At 40.9% G+C, this 21,380-nt stretch overlaps 1 protein-coding gene across 1 annotated transcript in view; it reads left to right on the top strand.

Moving 5' to 3' along the window:
• Positions 1-1,147, top strand: part of LOC145411631 (uncharacterized) — a 7,510-nt gene extending 6,363 nt beyond the window's left edge. The window contains exons 2-3 of the mRNA XM_080281639.1: positions 689-779; positions 843-1,147. Of these exons, the coding sequence (XP_080137765.1) occupies positions 689-779; positions 843-1,147 (396 nt within the window). The remainder of the gene's footprint in view (positions 1-688; positions 780-842) is intronic.
• The last annotated feature ends 20,233 nt before the right edge of the window (positions 1,148-21,380 follow it).

Raw genomic sequence — 21,380 nt, forward strand, 5'->3', positions numbered from 1 at the left:
CATCCCTGAGTGGCATTGCGTGAGCTATAAACCCCCAACCACCCCTTGGATATAAACCTGCACCGGCTCAATCCGACTGGAGCGCCTTTATTGCCCAATAAACCACCAGGCACCAAAATTTGGTTATATGGTTACCACCCAGCGTAGTAAATGGTTTCCTGGTGTACAGGAAACCATTTGGTTTGTCACTCAGTGTAAAGTCACCCATAGGCAGAAAAAGAGGAAAGAATGAAGGAAAGAAAGATAAAAGAGTGTAAAGTCACTCGTAGACAGAAGGAAGGGGAAAGAATGAAGGAAGTAAGGACAGAAGAGGAAGGAAGGAAAGAAGAGAGGAAAGGGCAGTCACCCGAAGGCAGCACTACATCGAGTGAATGGATGGTGAGCGACCCCAGGTACCACAAATAATAGTAGTAGTAGTAGTAGTAGAAATAATAATAATAATAATAATAATAATAATAATCAGGTATGTTGTTTCTCCAAAGCACATTCTCTTCCACAGAAATTCACTAACGTACGAAACACGGTTCACCATCACAAAAATTAACGTTATTCATATACAGTACAGATTTCATTAGTAGAAGTGGCAGAAACTAGTATTTTGTAGTCCCAGTACACTTTCACACCAACTGCTCATCACTTGCCCATTACACATGCCAAGATTTCACTTCATTTTTTTTTTTTTTTCCAGATGGAAATGCAAGACTTGAAGAAATCAATGAAAGACGTTGACATCGAATCCGGCCAGTCTTCCATGAGCGACGGAGAGGGAGGAGGCGAAGGAGATGAGGGAAGAGAAAGGACGAAGACGGATGGGAGCAGCAAGGAGGACGAGGAGAGTCCGACCAAGCCCGAGGCACCACCACTTCGTCTCGGCGAGGGCAAGCTCACGGGACCCATGCGTTTTATCACCTGTTATGCCTCAGCGTTTACCTTCTTGCTCATGACCCTTATCATAGTCGGTTTGCTCCTAATTTCTCCGCCATTCAACGTGGAGCCACAGATTCTGCCTGGAAGGTCTAGAACAGGGTCCTCGTCCAGTAGGCCGATAAGCACGATAGCGCCGACACTGGCCATGACCACTGTTTTCCCACCAGACACGGGCACGCCAGAATTCAGCGACGATTTTAACCAAGCTGATGATTCTTGAGCCCCGGGCAAAATTATTCTCGGTTTATTTTCATCTGACGGAATTGGGCCACTCCCTTAACTTCAATACTTAGTGGAGGTTGCATAATGAACCCTTTGTATGAGGTAGGAATGAGTACCCTTGTTTACTATGACAAATCTACCCACCAATCTGACGACACTTGGCCAGTAACCGAGTTAATCTTGAAGGTCAGATAAAACGCGCTGTAATTCCTGATAAAAGGATGGGAACGAAACCAGTGATTATGATGTCCAGCCGTCAGTTAACCCTTTGGCTGCGGTGAGTGCATCAGCTGGAGAAAATCGTCCATCGCAAAATGAGACAGAATGCGAGGTTCATTATTTGGGACCAGAACGTTGCTTGTCATAGTTTTCCACATTTTTGGTGCCCTAGGATTCTCTTAGGCGTATTAAAACCGCCTGACGTTAACGAAAAAAAAAGTTGCACAAAGTTACCAGCAGTTGAAAGGATAAACCAAAGATTCCCTGCTTCTGTTTGCTACCGAAGCCACAGCATCTTGTACGACTGACGAGCTTTTTTCTTGTGTGTTTTGAGGGCTTAGCTGATTCCTTAACCCTTTCAATCCTATGACTTTTTCTTTTTTATCATGCTGCCACCACATAATTTTTTCTCAACCTAGGGAGAGCATATAGCTGTGATGAGGTTAATGAAAGGTGTGTGTAACCCTTCCAGTATTTAGCCTCCCTTAAGAAGTTGGATAAAATCGTATGGTCGCAGCAAGAACTTAAATTTTACGTCAACGGAGTGAAAGGGTTAAACTCAGCGCATCATGAAACCTGAGACTCTGTTCTAAGACATACACAAAGAACCGGAACCACTTTTTCTGATACAGTAGCTACATTTTTTGACACGAGCGTTTGGGTAGCATTGTAAGTGATTTTAAGTGATTCCAATTATTTGTTCTGCGTATTACACTTCATTGTCGTATATACTACTGTAAATTATGTGAAAATTCTGTTCATATAAATTCCATGCAAGATATAGGTAAAGCGATATATATGACCTGCAGGAGAATGTTAAGGTGTAATATGCAAAACAGATCGCCGAGACAGGAGTGCCGCGAAGCTTCCCGTGTCATTCAAAAAAACGGGCCTTTGCCAAACCTACTGTGTGTTGGGTCATGAGTGGGTGTAGATGAAGGCAGAATCACAAATAATAGAAATGTTGAACTTGCAGTGATGAAGTGTCTTAAGTGTAATTCAGGAACACGCCGAAAGTAGCATTAGCAGTCTGTCTTACGTAGCATATTTGTAGCCCTTTCAGTACCATGACGTATTACGAATTTTACAGTCTACCATCAGACGATTTTATTCAGCTTAGGGGAGACTCTGAACTGACCGGGTTGGATTTAGCGTTCATAAACCCCTATGATGCCTCCCCGTCAGCTGAGTCAAGTCGTCTGGTGTGGGGTTATGAGTTACGTCATCGGACTGAAGGGGCTAGTGAAACAAGGAGGCATAATACTGTGAAAATTAGGTACTGGTGTATTTTAGGTAAGCTTTGATAATGACACAGTAGGCTATATCCAGTAGAACATCACCACATAGAAATATACTGTGATTGAAGTATGTTAGAACTATTTTTGAAGAACACGTCGTAGGCACAACATACTGCAGTAGATCTCCAACCCTTTCACTACAAGGCCGTACTTTCGATTACACATTTGCTGACTTCAGGTTGTGGTATTCAGTATGGGAGGGTTTTGGTGGAGGGGTTTCGATACAGACCTACAGTAATCCCTTCCTTATAGTCCCCATAGTCTCAATAGTTTCGTCCGGTCGCAGCAAGAATGTAAAAAGAACTACTCCCTTGGGTTGAAAAGGTAATATAATACCAAACTCACCAACGACATCCATATTTCAAGCAAGATATATTTACGTTTGAACCCTTGAGGACTCAGTTACACCTCTTCCTTGGCGATTTCCCCTACACATTACACTTCAGTATCTTATAAATTCTGCTGAAGCTCTCGATATTCAAACGATACAGAGAATAGAAGAGAATGTTATGTATTACCATGAGCAACAAATGTCTAAGGAAGAGGTGTTGCGAAGTCTCCAGTGTCACTACAATACAGACCTCAAGGGGAAAGAGACTGTGAATTTGGCCAGATTAATTATGCAGCAAATGATAGACGATAATTCAAAATGTAATGCTTCCTATAACCTGACATATTAATTACAGATATTCATTTGGCACGTCACCAAACACGGACTAGTTTTGTACAGCTTTGTGAGGTGCGTTTTGATACAGAGAATAGATCTATATATATATTATGGTGTACGAACAACTGAGTGAGGAACCAGAAACACAAATACTCTTACGGTCACTTCCCAATCGTTACTGTGACTGAGAGCGCTAGGCGAATTTCTCATAGATGGTTTGGTCATGTGGAGAGGATGAGGATAGACTGGCTAGAGGAGTGTATGTGACTGAGGTGGAGGGTGAGACCGAGGATGAGATTGAGGGATGGAGTGGAGAGGTATATGAGAAAAGAGGGTGTGAGTTGGAAGGAGTTTAGGAAGGACAAAGAAAGAGGGCAGAGGGGTTTGTCTTCTGCCCCTTATACTAAAACATTCATAGTTACAAGAGACAAGTTATCGTGAGTTGTATCTGTTTTCTGCAGGAAGGGCAAAAAGCAGAGTGCAATAGATGTCCGAGTCTCTAGTTCATCCTGTAAAAGCAAACCAAAGTTACGACAGGGAATCGATCGCAAGCATGTTTGTGGATCTTTCCCCGGGTTGTGGAGACGTGGTGATACTGTGCCATGCGTCCTGAGTCGGTGAGATCATAATGTTTTGGAACCCGTACTTGCCAACATGATCTAGAGGCACAGAAAGAAGTGGCCATTGGAGAGAACAATTATTTTTCTTCAAAGTTTAAAATAACAGATTACCAAAGCGCCTATATGTGTGCAGATTTTTCAACAGGTACACTCGATCAAAACGTTGTCTTTACGCAGGTGTTCGATGCCATACACAAACACGAGACATTAATGGAGACTTTCTGAACGGTTCGTCCAGCGTAAAAATGTCAAGAAGGGAGATTGTAAAGACAGTCTTGTGATCAGGTGTACAAGCAAACGACCAAATTACACGTTTTTTCTTCCAAGTTTTGAATTATATTTGGTCTTTAAAACGCCAATTATTTTTGCAATCTTCCAAAAAGACAGTAGCTCTCAAGGAATGATAGAAAAGGTATTTTCTACAGAATTTAAAATAGTATTGTTAAGCAAATGCCACCTACTATTTTTATAGATTTATAAAATAATATTAACGACCAGCCAACATAAAAAGTATGTGATGCAAACTTTAAGGCATAAATATTGAACTCTTAAGATAACTTGTATAAAGACTTCTAAAAAGACAATAACAATGACATTTTCAGAGTTTAGGATAAGAATATTTAATCACAACACTTTAATATTTTTGTGTTCAACGTTATTTAGGGCTAGTAGTAGAGGTAGGTTAGTTACTACACGGCCAAATAACATAGAGATTATCGATGTGTAATGAACTGTGATGTTGTGTTCCAGTAATCACAATTTATCGGTGTCTTGATGTGTTACTATGTGTACATGTAGAAATTAATGTGGCCTATTTCTTCCTTTATATAAGTGTCTTACCGAGTCATCCATACCATCTTCATAAATACTTTGATACTTGTCATAGATTTCATACTAAACAGGCTACAATACATATCCATACAATCCCATACATGAACTACCATACATTCCCATACACATTAAGCTACCATACATTCCCATACATAAACTACCATACATTCCCATACATAATAAGCTACCATACATTCCCATACATAATATACCATACATTCCCTTACATAATAAGTTACCATACATTCCCACACAAACTACCATACATTCCTACACATAAGTTACCATACATTCCACACACAAACTACCATACATTCCACACACAAACTACCATACATTCCCATACATAAGTTACCATACATTCCCATACATAAGCTACCAAACATTCCCACACACAAACTACCATACATTCCCATACGGAAGTTACCATACATTCCCACATAATAAACTACCATGCACTCCCACACAGAAATTACCATACATTCCCATACACTGCCCTACATTTCCATACAGTGCTGGCTAATTCCACCATACACTTGCATCCATAAGCTGTCATACATTTCACTACATTTCCATACATGGTGTGGTATAATACACCCATATATTCTACCACACAATAATTACTCTGCCATACATTTCCATATAAACATACACAATTATTCTACCATACACTAATGGCTAATAAGTCTACCGTACCTATTGATTCCTGCCACACATTTCCATGCAGAGATACATAATGCTTCAACAGTCATTTTATACTGACACACAGAGCCAACACGCATTGCCAGCGATGATACAAGACACCAGTGCTGTAGACATACTGTGTACTGGTGTTCCCATTCTTCTCGCCCATTTCACCGTCTTCCAAATGTCACTGTGTTTGGTTATCTTTAAAATATCTGCCCATCACTGCATATCATCAGTAAATCATTTTATCACACGTCTTTCTATCACCTCAGTGCCCCTTGTACAAATCAATTATATGTCTATCGATTCATCTGTCAGATCTCCATCTGTCTCTCCACTCATCCCACTCATTCATTAGTGTATCTGTCCATCCATCGATCAATCGACTTGTATCTGTCAGTCGTTTCATTTACTAAGCGTTCATCCATCAATCTGTCAAATATTTATCCATCTATCTGTAACCACACCCACACATCATATCACTACGTAGTGCCAACCCACCAGAAAATTACTATATTTGTACCGCACTTGTAACAGAGCCTCCATATTATATATATATATATATATACCAGTGTAGTACTAGTAAAGTACATGTACTATGTGTATGTACGTCTATATATCGGTATATAAAGTATGTACAGCTGCGGACAGTAACATCGCTTCATTTTTTAATCGAAGAAAGATGAAACTCTTATATACAGTACGGTAATGTTTTTAAAAAATCATCGGGCTCCTAACACTATCACTCGGTTCTGAGGTCATGCTTAATCAGCTGTCCAATGAAGCGTTTATAACTTTATTCTTTCTATCCCAAGACGAGTTTATTTAGTTTTGAAGAGACCTCTTGTAGTGAAGGAGTAAAGGGAGACTAATTTATCCAGTTCGGAAAACTTCCTCCAGTGCGCAATGAAATCGTCTGGTGGTAGGGGGAAAAAAGAAAAATATTAAGTCACTGTACTGAATGGATACCTGTCTCGCTGCTGATGTAGTTACTTGTGTCAGGAATAACGCTCATCTGTAATCGAAGAGTTATGAAATTCTCACGCAGTCTTTCGGAAGTTGGCCTCTGAAGACCATATCCTTGAGTTCCGAAAATGTGCTCACTGACTCCTGTATCGATATTTATGTCCGCAGCTGTACGTCTGGCTATATATGCTGTATCTGGCCTACAGTTACGGTCAATAATACCTTTACACCTCCTCAAAACTACGTCCAAACCCAGAGAATGGTAATATCAACCACTTCATTCCGGTGATGCAATTTTACACTTCATTCTTGCCATCTCCTCGGCTCACCTTACGACAGACTCTTCCAGCTGGAGTGCTTAAATGTATTATAGCCATCGCTAACACCTTCACAATAAGAAATCTCTCCAAAAATGAATGGGGACCTGGGGGTGGCACGAAAAAAAAAAAAAATGAATGATACCCCTTCAGTCTGGTGATTTTTACTTATAGATATTTTTTTTTTCGTTTTGTCTTGGTACGATTTTATTCAGCTAAGGAGATATGGTACTTTTCAAACTGGAGAATTTATATGTAACCTTCATTAATTTGTTCCAGTACAAGAGATCTCTCCAGGGTTCAATAACATCGTCTGAGGGTAATAAGACTTAACTAATGCGTCGCCGGATTGAAGGGGTGAAGAGAGGGAGAAGGGTTTGAACTTATCATTACTTCCCGATGCCAAACGTGTCAAGGAATTATTGCCCGCGACTGTACGTTCCCTGTGTACGTTTGGATGTTTTTTTTGACGTACATTTACCCGTGCCTTGGTGTGTACCTTGACGTGCTAGCCAGTGTGATGTCGTAGAGTAAGTAAATAAACCATTGTCACTGTTTACGGTAATGGTGGTATTATTTTTTTACCTTGACACGTGTGTGTGTGTGTGTGTGTGTGTGTGTGTGTGTGTGTGTGTGTGTGTGTGTGTGTGTGTGTGTGTGAGAGAGAGAGAGAGTGTGTGTGTGTGTGTGTGTGTGTGTGTGTGTGTGTGTGTGTGTGAGAGAGAGAGAGAGTGTGTGTGTGTGTGTGTGTGTGTGTGTGTGTGTGTGTGTGTGTGTGTGTGTGTGAGAGAGAGAGAGAGAGAGAGAGAGAGCGAGCATAAAGATAAAACTCCACGGACAATGTTTATCAGATTTCACCATCACTTCCTCCTCCCCGTTCTCTTTCATTGCCACTAATCCTTAAATGCGACCTACATCTGTTGATAACTGTGTTGTGAATAGCAAGACTACTCATCATTACAGTCTGCTGGTCACAAACACTACAGTCATTACTAATACTAATGCCACTACATAAGATAATACCTCCATCCATTCAGAACTGTAATTAAGGTGTATGGTAGCTTCTCATTGGCCCCAAACACACCATCGAACTTTTGCTGATACAACTACTGCTACCCAGCCTACTATACGGACTTCCAGCCTGTCCTCCCCCCAGTGAGGAAAACTATAGCTTCGTTTAAGCGGCTTTGTTGTTGCCTCCTCCAAAGTCCAGGTCTGATAGAAATCGGTTTTGTGCTGCTGCTGCTCCTGCTGTTATTTTATAAAAAGACAGTAAATTCTACGGTCTTAGTGCGCCTGTTTCACAATCTCAAAGAACGCATACCTTCGCCGATACCAATAAAATTTACAATTCATTCCTGCACCAGGATCCTGGTCCGTTTCATAATCTAGTCAGCTTTTTCTTGATCCACTGCCTGCCTCTCCACCAGATATCACTAACGTCCGATGGCAACTTATAGAGACGTACACAGAAAGACAAGCAGATGCGGGTAAATACATAACCTCCGTTTAACCTGGTATGCAAAAGTAACTGCTGCTGCTGCTGCTGCTGCTACTACTACTACCACTACTACTGCTACTACTACTACTACCACTACTACTGCTACTACTACTACTACCACTACAACTGCTACTACTACTACTATGGGAGACCATGACTAGTTGGCTACAGGGGTAAGTTGGCACAAACAATTTTTTTCATATACCTGATGCTTGCTCGCACTGATCTCGCGTCATGCATCACCATATGAGTGCTTCAGTCACCCACAGACTGGCACCGAGAATTGATGCTTTTTTTTCTTTTTCTTTTTCTTTTTTTTTCTTTTTAAGGAATGTTTTCGTTGCTAGTGAGCAAATTTTGTAATGTTTCTATTCTTTGCTGTAGCACATATGCTTATCTTTTGACCAACCTGTATCACCAAAATGTATCATGAGGTACAAAAGTTAACTGACTACAAAGAAAGTCAACCCCTTCATCATAGTATTGTCACAGGTATGGCAGGTGTGATCAGAAGGAACAAGGCAAGTTAACACTGAGTCAACTTGCGCTAGTTGAGAAAAGGTTTATTGAGGTTTGGATTTAAAGCGAAAAATTTAAATGAGCTGGCTGTTGAAAGCATTGTTCATTTATATAGTTTCGGGTGTGGTGGGAAACAGTCCACTAAAAGCGGACCCGGACACCACCGTTCCAGTGCAAAAAGAAAACAACTGTCACAGATACAAAAATGTGCAAAGTCACTACTTCTTTTATCGATAGATTAAAAGAGGAAGAAACTTTCAGTCTGATTTGCACAGAACCCTATTGAAACTGGTTATCACATAAAATGTGAATGCAGTGCATGGTCTGCAACAAGTGTTCTCATGAATGCACTGGTAAGAATGTGTTTCCTGTCACAACAGTGAATCCAGCGATGACATACAATTATTCGGTATGGCTAATAGTCAGCAACTTCCGTAAAATCCCATTCAAACGGTTTTTATCGGGGAAATCTTATGAAGTTAAATTACAAATATGAAATCCTGCATTTACAGTTGAAAAATATTTGCATACAACAACTAATAAAAGTTCTATTTAACGTTTGATCTGCTCATGGGTAATTTCAAAGAGTTATGTGGCCATTCTTTATAATATCTGCATTAAGACATGCATATGCTATTAGAAATATGTATGAGCCACCTTGCTCCATCGTGTGAGTCAACATGACCCGAACACAAGGTCTGTTGACTCATGGTAGATATAATACCAGTCAGCTCCATGCTGCCCTTATTGTCAATCGCGTTTTCTTGTTTTTTCTCTCTCTTGTTTCCTTGTTTAACTCTGGCAGGCACTTTTACCCTTCAGAATGAACTGATTCCGACCAAACCTGGATACAATGACCAGCCTATAACCTAGTTGTGTCCGCAAAGTCTGGGTTGCTTGGCAACTAATTGTTTCCTAGCAACGGCCCCAAAACCGCTTTTTTCGTGCTTTTCACGTTTTGAGCTGTAGAAGCATTACTAATGGGCGTAGAAAGCTCAGACTTCTTTAGGCGAAATCTTGAGGTCATTCCCTATCAGAAGTGTGCCAACCATTTTTCCCCTCTCTCCTCTAGTTTTCGAGTGGCAACCCCACGAAGATTGGCCTCAGCGTCCCTAGCAACCAGTACCGGTTTTCAAAAATGCACCCCTAGTTCCCCAGAGGCTCGATGAAATTGAGTGAAAGTTTGCATGCATATAAACACTGATTAGTACTACAACTTTCTATAGTACACCTATGTGCTACATTTGTCAGGTCAGGGGTCACAGGTCATCAAATGCGAAAACTGTGAAAATAGCTAAAACCACGACTACGCTCGCGCGAAATGCTAAAGCTTCAAAGATCATTAAGCCAAGGCCATGATTCTTCGGTGGAGTGTTACATTGGAGTACCTCCATACAAAAATGACATTTAGTGTCGCAACTCAGTTCCGTCGCTGGCAGCGCCACCTAGAAGTTGTACCTCTGGTGGGCCATTCTGCGAATTTCAAGTTCATTAACTCCACAATGGATGGATGGAATCGAATGAACCTTGCTTCTTATAGACGTTAGTGAGTACTACAAGTGTGCTTCGTACAAGCATGACCTATATCCGCCAGGCCAGAGGTCAAAGGTCATCAAGTGCAGAAAATGCGAAACATGCTAAAATTACGACCTTGCTCGAGCGAAATGCTCAGGCTCCGAAGATTATTAAGCCAGGGCAGTGATGACTTGGTGGAATGTTGCACTGGAGCACCTCCATATATAAATGACTTTTACTGTTGAAACTCACTACCTGTCGCTGCCAACGCCACCTGTAATTGTACCTCGGCTGGGCCAAAGCTTGGTCTGCTTAAAGCTGGCCATCGTTGCCTACACGTTTGTTTCAAAGGCTGTTAGTCCTGAGTTTCAAAGGTTGTTAGTCCTGAATTACGCAGGAAAACATACCCGTATATTTCTCTATGTCAAAATTGGTATAAATAATTTATTTAACTAGTGCTCAATAACAACCTTATTCCTTTCTTTCTTATCCAGCACAAAAAAGGTAAAAAGCGTGCTGGCTTGCCTCTGTCTCACCTGCTACTACTGCTGCTGGTGCTGCTCTTGTTGACATTGTAACACCTCTCATGGACGACTGGCTTTGCTTTTTACCGATGTTTACTGCAAAGAAAAACAGCTATGTAGTATTTGAAAGTGAAATATTAGCACTATACTAATTTTGTAAACAAATTTCATCCTTCATCCTCTCTCTCTCTCTCTCTCTCTCTCTCTCTCTCTCTCTCTCTCTCTCTCTCTCTCTCTCCCTCCGTACACACGTCATATTCTAAGAACACAGTAGCACACTTTTCTCAACAGAATAAAGAGGCAATAATAACGAGTAATTTATTAATGAAGGGCTCTAATTCACCTCTGACTCTGGCTCTGTAAATAGCATCACTCGTATCTTTCTATTTTTGTTTCATTCAGCTTAAGAGTCCCCATCATAGGTCGTTCATTTTAACTTGGCCTAAATTTTCGTCCTTCTGCATCTTATATCACGTAGCTCAGTGCCTACAATGACAATGCTGTGGCTCTACATCCTTTCCCTGGCACTTCTTCGTGACTACCATCGTATTCTAGTGTTAATACAGCAGATTGTTATAACTCGGCACTAAAGCTGGAGGGATGGCAGTTTTAGGCCAGGGTAGAGTGAACAGGGTATAGAAGCCGAGGTGTTGATGAAAGTTCTATGTAACCCCCACTATTTCGTACAGTCGCCCCTAAGCTAAGTAAAATCGTCTGAACAATGGAAATCTCTATAACCTGAATAATAATAATAATAATAATAATAATATTAATAATAGTAATAAAAATAATAATCGTCTTGTGGTGGAAAACTATAATGTCTGCGTTGTGGAAGTAAAAGGCTATTAAACCCTTCACTCCGATAACGTATTTCTTACTCTTGCTGCCTACAGACGATTTCCTGCTCAACCTGGGAGGGATTTCTCGCAGCGGAGGGGTTTATGGAGGCTTTATCTAACCCCTCCAGTTAGGAAAATCCCTCCTCAGCTGAATATAATCGTCTGGAGATAGAAAGAGTAAAACGGAAAATGCGTCATGGTAGTGATGGTTATTAAAGGTGATTGCCTCTCTGTGTACCGCCTGGACCCTGGCCTTGGGAGGTGTTCAGAAAGGATCTTAAGAACTCTCGTAAGCACTGTGATATATATAATTCATTCGCATTACCCTCAGACGATTTTATTCAGCGACTTCACCTCGAGGATGAGAGAAATCGATTTACACTCTACCCGCCCGTCTCTAATTCGAAAACTCTCCCTTTTAGTTGAGTTAGGATTAAATTGAAAGTGGGAAGAATACAGAAAACGTCTCCGTACTGAAGGGGTTAACGCCATCAGTGCAGTGACGTCACGGGGCGGAAGGGGTTGGCACAAGAGGGTACACTAACCAGTTGAGCGCCATGACGATTTTTCTGCTTTTTTCTTCCTACTACCAGACGATTTTTATCAGGTTAAGGGAGGCGTCTTGCATTGAAGGGGTTAATGGAGGCAATAGTAAGACCCTCTCCAGTTCCAAAAGCCTCTCCCAGGATGAATAAAATCGTCTGGTGGTGGCAAGGATAAGAGAAACGCGCCATCGGTGTGAAGAGTCTACACTGTCTGGCGTGAACTGGAGTGAAATAAGGGTTGTCCCGACCGTAGAGTTAATGGTACCAGTTCTAACATGCAGGCTCCTACGACTCTCTCAGCTGAATATAACCGTCTAGAGCTGTCCTGTTCATGAAAGGGGCAGTATGGAATCTGGGGAATAAGCTTTCATGCCAAAGAAAATAAAGTGGGCATTGCCACTTCAGACTGAGTATATCTTTTCATACTATCTACGGACGATTCTATTCAGTCGTGCAATATCATCTTGTAGTGATGCAGGTAAATATCTCATCCCTTTAGCTCAGTCTTTCCTGGTGGTGATGATGATGATGATGATGATGACTGAAAATGGCGATGATGATGAAGATGATGATGATGATGATGATGGTGATGATGATTATAATGATGATGATATTGATGATACCACAACCAGCACCAGGGGGTCGTATTCATAAACTTTCCTAGGCTTAAGTGGTGCCTAAGATTGCTAGTGTGTATTTTCATCACTAATACAGCTACCTAAAGCTTCAAGTCAAAACTACAGTGAATATTTAGGGGAGGAAATGAGGGAAAAGAAATACCACCAAGCTAAAACATTTTTGAAAACGATTAGCTTTCTTTGAGACTTGTTTACTAAAAAAAAAAAAAAATGAAATGCATGTTTCGCACAGTAAGAGGAGTCAAATTCATCAACGAACTTAAGATCAGCTTTCTACTGTAACGGAGATTTGAATTTGTAGGAAGAACAAGCGATAAAGGCTCTGTACTAGCCCTTCGTCGCCCATCCTACAAAAACCAATAGCAGTTACGAGAGGATGGTATTCGAAAGTTTAGAGACATGGATATTTTTTTGTGTTCCCCTTCTCCATTGATTTTACTTACGATGGGCAGCTGACTGTTTGCTTGTGTGTCAGACGTGTGGGATTCTCAAACATACTTACAATCGATTTCATGTCGTCACTTATATTGGCATGTGCAGAAAAATTAGACACGGGAAGGTTGTGTAGTTTGTCTTTAGGAGAGCTTACTATCAAAAGGCTCGCCCATGCTGACCATATAAAATGTACTGTACTGCTGACGTAAAAACTTACTGGTTAAAATAAATAAATACCTCAAATTTTCACATATTTTCTCATTATTCCTGCCAAAAACAGACCTAACCTCGATCATTTTGTCCCCGTCATTAAGAGTTTTATATATTTATTTATTTTTGTTTTTTTTTTCTTTTAGGAGAAAGAGGAGACATAGGGAGACTTGGCATTCCCCTTTCCTCGTAAACGCAAATCCGGGGTATGACAGGGAGATGGTGGAAAGTACGTTCTAGTGTCCCAGCCATGACTTAGAATGCACCAGAAGCAAAGTGTGTGGAGGAGTGGCTTATTACTCCCCAGTGCCCTGTTGTATGCCATAGATCAAAACTATGTCGGTACTGAAAAGATACAAATTACACAGAACACCATGTTAAGGTGTAATATGCAAAGTAAATCGCTAACGAAGACGTCATGAAATCTGCAACGCCTCTTATGAAACCCTGTGATGAAGTTGACTATACTGGATGACTGTGTGTGCGACAGGGCCTGAACATATTCCACACCTACTCGCGCTACCCCAACGCCCACACCCTACCTCCACACCTACACCCACTACCCCAACACCCACACCCTACCCTCACACCACAACACACCCTTAACCCTACACTCAAACCACTACTTCACGACATATCCGCATATATACACAATATCCCCGCACACCAATACTACGCACCATGTCCAAACTCCTGTATAAGACACCCACATACCAACCCACCCCAACGCTACACAATACCCCCACACCCCCACACAATACACCCACCCCGTACACTAACTCACACCAATACTACACGACACTACCACACCCCCACACAATACACCCACCCCACACACCTACCGCCTCCGCCACTTCAACACTGATAGTACATAATTCATCTACACCCCCACACAACACACCACCCCCACCCCCACACCCACCCACCCCTCACAACCCCACACCATGCAAACGCACCCAGCCCACCTCTACCCCTATCCTCACCCATACACTCACATCACAGTCACACAACACCACACCATGCCAACACCCCCACACCCACACATTCCCCACACCTCCATCCCCACCACACCCACCCACACCATCCCAGTAGAGCCAGTACACCAGCACAACTGTACAGGAGAGGTGGTGGCCGGGGGGATAGGAAAGTTCTGTCCGGTGATATATATTTTTACATTTTGGTACCTCCTCACGATTTTATTCAGCATGGGAACAGACTCTTGGAATTCCAGGGGTTTGCTGTAGACTTTATTAACTCCTTTACTACACGATTCTTCCCTAAGTTATTAAAATCGTAATATCTGTAGGTCTAAATAATAACATTTCATTTAGTAGAGATGTGGAGCGAAACTGTTAATGAGGGAGGTACCTGACCCCTCCAGTTCGATGTGTCTACCTAACCTGAAGTAAATCGTCTGCAGGTAACAAGAATAAAGCTTAGGTCCTCGGGCTGAACGGGTGAAATTAGTGGACAGTTTCAAACCCCATCTGGAAGGTTCTCTACACCTTTTCCTAAACAATTTATTTTCTCATATTACGCATCAAGGTTGTTTTATATGCTTTTATATCGCTGTAATATTGGCGTTAGTTGTATCAGTAAATGCAAAGAATATAGAGGTGTAATGTGAAGAGTAAATCGCCAAGAAACAGTGTTATGAAATCTCCGACACTTAGGATTCAGGTTTTTGGCATAAAATATCCGACTGTGTTACCCCCTACCTCCCTCAAGTATCCAACTGTGTTACCCCCTACCTCCCTCAAATATCCGACTGTGTTTCTCCCTCCCCTCCAAATATCCGACTGTGTTACCCCCTACCTCCCCAAATATCCGACTGTGTTACCCCTACCTCCCCAAATATCCAACTGTGTTACCCCCTATCCTCCAAATATCCGACTGTGTTACCCCTACCTCCCCAAATATCCGACTGTCACCCCCTACCTCCCCCACCAACCACCCAAACCCAGACTCTCCGACCACCACTTCTATAAATTTTGTACCAGGTGGTGTGGTGATCAGTTCATTTAGGCCACAGATGGAAAAACACGAATTCGATTTCAGGGCCGGTCATACTCGTGGACAAAATATGTTTCTCGTGTGTCGCCGTCCATCTGGTAATAATCTGAATGTAAATTGGATAGCTGAGTGTTATATTCAAGGGGAAGGTTGTGACTTGGGGAAACTGACTGTTTGCCTTAATGACCCCCCTGTAGTGGACAGGCATTTCTTCCTGAACCTTCTCCTCCTCCCTCCCTCTTTTCTTTCTGTTCTTTATCATCATCATCATATTATTATTATTATTATTATCATTATTATTCAAAGGCCGCCTTCGGCGGCCTTCGCTCGATGTCGAATCATTTGTTTTCTGTCGAAAGGAAACAAAAATTTGAAGTACTCATACCATGAGCGAGACGGAGCGAGGAATTTCCAGTATTTCTATCCTGCTGGGACACATGTTGCGTAGGGAGAGAGAGAGAGAGAGAGAGAGAGAGAGAGAGAGAGGATAGTGTTTGATATTATACTAAATTTTACTACAGCATTATAGCATACAATTTTAGGAGTATAAGGAGGGAGGAAAGAGAGGCAAGAGAGTGATAATATAACAAACATGTCAATCTTCTTTCTTCTGTCATGCTGGTAATTTCAATGCCGGACCAAGGATGAATCCATCCCCTCCACTAAAAGCAAATAATAAATTTGAAGCAAAAGACCAGAAATGAGTCATTACCTGGGAACCGGTGGCCCGATTGGACTGGAAACTGTTTTATTCTTCGAGTCAGAGCATTTAAGGGTACTTTGCTCTAACAAAAAATGCGCTACGTTGCGCCGTTTTTGCTGTGTTAAGGTAATAAACAAACATACTGAAACAGGATCACTATAGTACAGATTATTATTATTATTATTATTATTATTATTATTATCCTCTTCTGCTTCTTCTCTTCCTCCTTTTCTTCTTCTTCCTCTTCTTCTTCTTCCTGTCTTCCTCTTTTCCATATTCTCTTCTCTAACTCACCCCCCTCCCCAGCTCTAACCTGTCAACCAGAAACGAACCAACACTGTGACCTTCCCCCTAAATGATGTGTCTACGAGTTGTATTCTTATAAGTTTCGTGGCATCACTTCCTGTGCGATTTATTTTATACATTACCTCTCATTATTCTTTTGTATGTAATTAATGGACGTTCTGTCAATATTAAAGTGATATAAATAACGTATAAGGGAATGGTATGGTGTAATAAGCAAAATAAATCACTTAACAAGGCGTATTAAGAAACCTCCTGTGACACCTAGATCATGAGCACGGAACAGTGTGTGTGTGTGTGTGTGTGTGTGTGTGTGTGTGTGTGTGTGTGTGTGTGTGTGTGTGTGTGTGTGTGTGTGTGTGTGTGTGTGTGTGTGTGTGTGTGTGTGTGTGTGTGTGTGTATTTACCTATTTGTAGTATACAGGAATTGAGCAATGCTCGTGTTGTCCTGTCTCCATATCCACATTTATCAAGTCTACCTTTACACACATGAATGTTTTTCTCATGCACCACCTCTTTGTCTAAGTCGTTCCAAATATTTAAGTATTTACCTAATATACCTAATTGTGATATACACGGAATGTACTATGCTCGTGGGTTTCCGTCGCTGTTTCTCAGTAAGTCGAATTTAGCTTTAAACTCGTTTAAGTTCATAGACTGGACGATCTCTTTGTCCAGGCTATTCCATAAGTCTATACTTATGTAAGGATGCTATATTTCTTGATATCCTTCAAGCAGCTTGACTTTTTCAATTTCATTCCGTGTCCTCTTGTTCCCCTCTTATCCCATAAAAACAGATCTTCTTTGTCAATTTTATCTACTCCCACCATCGTCCTGAACACTGCAATCATGTCTCCCCTCTTTCTCCTTTCCTCTAAGGAAGGCAAATCCAGTTTTTCCAGCCTCTCTCTGTATGACAGGTCTGTCAGACTGGGGATCATCTTGGTTGCTGTCTTTGTATTCTCTCAATCTTGTTTATATCTTTCTTTTTGTGTGGGCACCACACTACCGCTGCATATTCTAACCTGGGGCGGATCGTGGCCAGTATCAATTTTTTCATCATCTCCTCATCCATATAATGAAATGCTACTCTTATGTTAGTCAAGAGTTTATAAGTCTCTCCAACTAATTTGTTAATGTGCTTTTCTGGTGACAAACTATCTTGGACCAGCACTCCCAAATCTTTCTCTTCTCTCCTTTTTGTGATTAATTCATTACCCACCAAATAATTCAGTGATGGCCTCCTAGTACTTTTACCCATTTCCAATATTTTACATTTCTTTACATTAAATTTCATTTCCCACGTCCGGCTCCAATTGTGTATCCTATCCAAACCCTCCTGCAGTATTTTACAATCCTCCTCAACCTCTACCTTCCTCAAGATCTTTACATCATCAGCAAACAGACTTGCATAACTGTTCACTCCATCTACCAATAACTGTTCACTCCATCTACCATATCATTTACGTAAATCAGGAACATTACTGGCGCCAACACTGAGCCTTGAGGGACTCCACTTGTTACTTCCCTCCATCCAGACATCTTATCCTTTATTACTGTCCTCATTTGTCTGCCTCTCAAAAAGTCTCTCATCCATTCCAGAATTCCCCTTTAGTCCTCCTATATATTCTAGTTTCCACATTAGTCTCTTATGAGGTACCTTGTCAAAGGCCTTCTCTAAGTACACACAATCCACCCAACCATCTCTCTCCTGTACCACATCAATCGCTCGAGTAAAAGCTCAACAAGTTAGAAACACATGACCTTCCACTTTTGAGTCCAAACTGACATTCAGCCAAAATATTCATCTCTTCCAGATATTTTATCCATCTGTCTTTCAGGATTCTCTCACACAATTTTGCGACCATGCTGGTTAGAGACACTGGTCTATAATTCAGGGGTTCTTCCCTGTTTCCTCCCTTGTAAATTGGTACCACATTTGCCTTCTTCCATTCTTGTGGCACTTTCCCCTCTTCCAGTGAGCATACGATTAAACTGTGAATTTTATCCGCCAGTTGTTCTCTGCATTCCTTCAGTACCCAATTAGAAATTCCATCAGGTCCTGGGGCTTTCCTTACATCTTGAGTTTCCAGTAATTTATACACTTCCTGTACCTCCACTCTTATATCTTTCATCACCGGAACATTTCTAATCACTCCCTCCCCTTTCACAAGCTCCTTTTCTTTAGTGAAAACTGACTGGAAACGTTTGTTCATTATTTCTGCTTGCATTGCCGCATCCTTAAAGACCTCTCCTTCTACTTCCAGTTTGGTGATTACTTCCTTTTGTTTCAGTTTGCCATTAACGAATCTATAAAACAGTTTGGGTTCATCCTTGCATTTGTCTATTATACCTTTTTCAAAATTCCTTTCTTCCTCTCTACATATTCTTGTATATTCATTTCTTGTTCTTTTATATTCTTCCTTTGTTCTGGTGTTACCTCTCTTTCTCCAGTTGTTCCACGCCTTATCTCTGTTTTTTTGCTATCATACACCTTCTATTAAACCACTCCTTTTTCCTGTTCTCTTTCCCTCTTACTCTTGGTACAAATTTTTCCACTCCCAAATTACAGAGGTCTAGAAAGATATCCCACTTCCTCTGTATCTCTCTTGTTTCTCTGAATTTTCTCCAATCCACATTTTCAAAAAAGTTTCTCAATCCTGTAAAATTTGCTTTCCCAAAGTTGTATCTTCCCTGTCTATGAAGCTCGTCTCTTGGCTCGACGTTCCCTATTAACATCTGGAACTCAATGACCACGTGATCACTTTTTCCTAAAGGACAGAGATATTTCAATGATTCTATTACATCGGGTTCTTTGGTGAACAGTAAATCTAACCTTGCTGGTGTGTCCTCACCTCGAAACTGTGTCTCTTCTTTGACCCATTGCGTCATCACATTATTCATTATTATATTTAATAACACAGTGCCCCACGAATCCTCGCCGCCTCCCGAGTACCATTCCTCCCAGTTCACCTCTTTACAGTTAAAGTCACCCACCAAAATTATATTGTTGCTTTTCTCAATTATTTTTTGCAAATAGCTAGCCATATCTGACAACATCTCATGGTATTCGTCATCCTTCCATGCTCTCGTCTTTGGGGGAACATACACTACCGCCACATCTCTCTTAACATTCTCTCCAGTTTCTAATTTCATATATATCACTTCAGCCCTGCCTTCTCCCACTTCCACAGTATCTACATTTATGTTGTTCTTCACTGCTATCATCACTCCTCCTCCCTTTTTTTCTTTTCTGTCTTTTCTCCACAGTTTGTATTTACCATCTCCCAAATGAACATGAATATCTTCTCTTAATTTGGTCTCTACAAAGCACATGACATCAGGTTCATGTTCTCTCAAGAAATCGTTAATTTCGATCCTTGTCGATATGAAACCATCAACATTAGTATATATCACCTTCAAATTATTTTTGACGTTTTTAATACTCTCTTCTCTCCTACTCTCTGTCCGTAACACTTCCTCAACTTCTGATCTTTCACAACCATCCCTCTTAGTTTCCTTCACTTCTATTTCCTTAAATACCATTTCCTTACTTTCATATCCAATACTCTCCAAAAAAAAAGTATTACATTCTTCCTCTGTCCTCTTATCATTTTTTTCCTTTACTTCTTCCTTTAATGATTTTAAAATTTCTCTTTCTTCTTCATTCAGATCTTTTCTTATTATAATATTTTCCATCCCCGCCTCTTTGCTTAATTTCCAGGTCACTTTAAGTATCTCATTTATTACACTTTCTGATGTAAACTTGACTCTCATTGGTCTTGTTTCCCCTTTCTTATAAGGCCCTATCCTCCTTACTTCCTCAATTTCTTTTACCCACTTGTCTCCTTCGGGGTCAATCTTGCCTAATATTCCTCTCACCAGGTTCGTGTCTCTCTCGAGTCTTACGAACCTAACCTTTTCTTCCTCTTTCCTGTTTCCAAATACTACCACACATCTGCTCCTTTCTACAGTTTCTCTCACTATTTTCTCTTTTTTCTTCAGTATTTTCACTACATTTTCTTCCATTTTTTTCTTGTTCATTTCCCTTTCTTCCTGGATGATCTCTCTTAAGTTGACCACTTCTTTCTGTTCTTCTTCTACGTGTGCCCACTTTGCCTGATGTTCTTCTAATACATTACTCACCTTCTCCGTTTTATTAGTACTCTCTTCTAGTTTCCTCCTCAATTCAACATTTTCCCGCTTCAAATTTCTAATCTCTTCATTCGCTGTTTCATTGGATTGGATCAGACTCTGTATGGTAGTTTCCGTATTTTCAGACACATCCTTTATCACTAGATTCTCTACTTTCTTTTCAAGTTCACTAATCCTCATAATTTGTTTTAACCAGGTCCATGACATTGGTATTTGTATCAAATCCTTGAAATTCTAGTTCCTCATTGTTTACATTTTCGGCCATGTTTGATGTTGGTTAAATACCAAAACAGCTGTTACCGAAAAAAAACTACAAACATTCATGTATGGTCTAGCCAATTAATCTGTACATTTTTGGTAGTCTATTAACTTTCATTATTTTAAATTTAAAACAAGACCTTAGGAGACAGGACAGACAAAATTCCTGAAACTACTTAAGGTTAGCAGCGATGGCTGGGACGTCTGCTCTCTTCGGCTGTTTCTCCGTGTGTGTGTGTGTGTGTACCGATGCCTAACCTGTTTCTCCGTGTGTGTGTGTGTGTGTGTGTGTGTGTGTGTGTGTGTGTGTGTGTGTGTGTGTGTGTGTGTGTGTACCGATGCCTAACTCTGCATATAAAACACATCCAAGGGTACCACACAAACTTATGAATACATGGTTTGGTTTTACAGGAAGGACAAAGCCAGTACTGAATCTTGCCAGGAACACATGATTGGGTTTTACAGGAA

This window comes from Coenobita brevimanus, chromosome 90, assembly GCF_032717465.1.
Source record: "Coenobita brevimanus isolate Jiangsu-jjx chromosome 90, ASM3271746v2, whole genome shotgun sequence".
Taxonomy (NCBI): domain Eukaryota; kingdom Metazoa; phylum Arthropoda; class Malacostraca; order Decapoda; family Coenobitidae; genus Coenobita; species Coenobita brevimanus.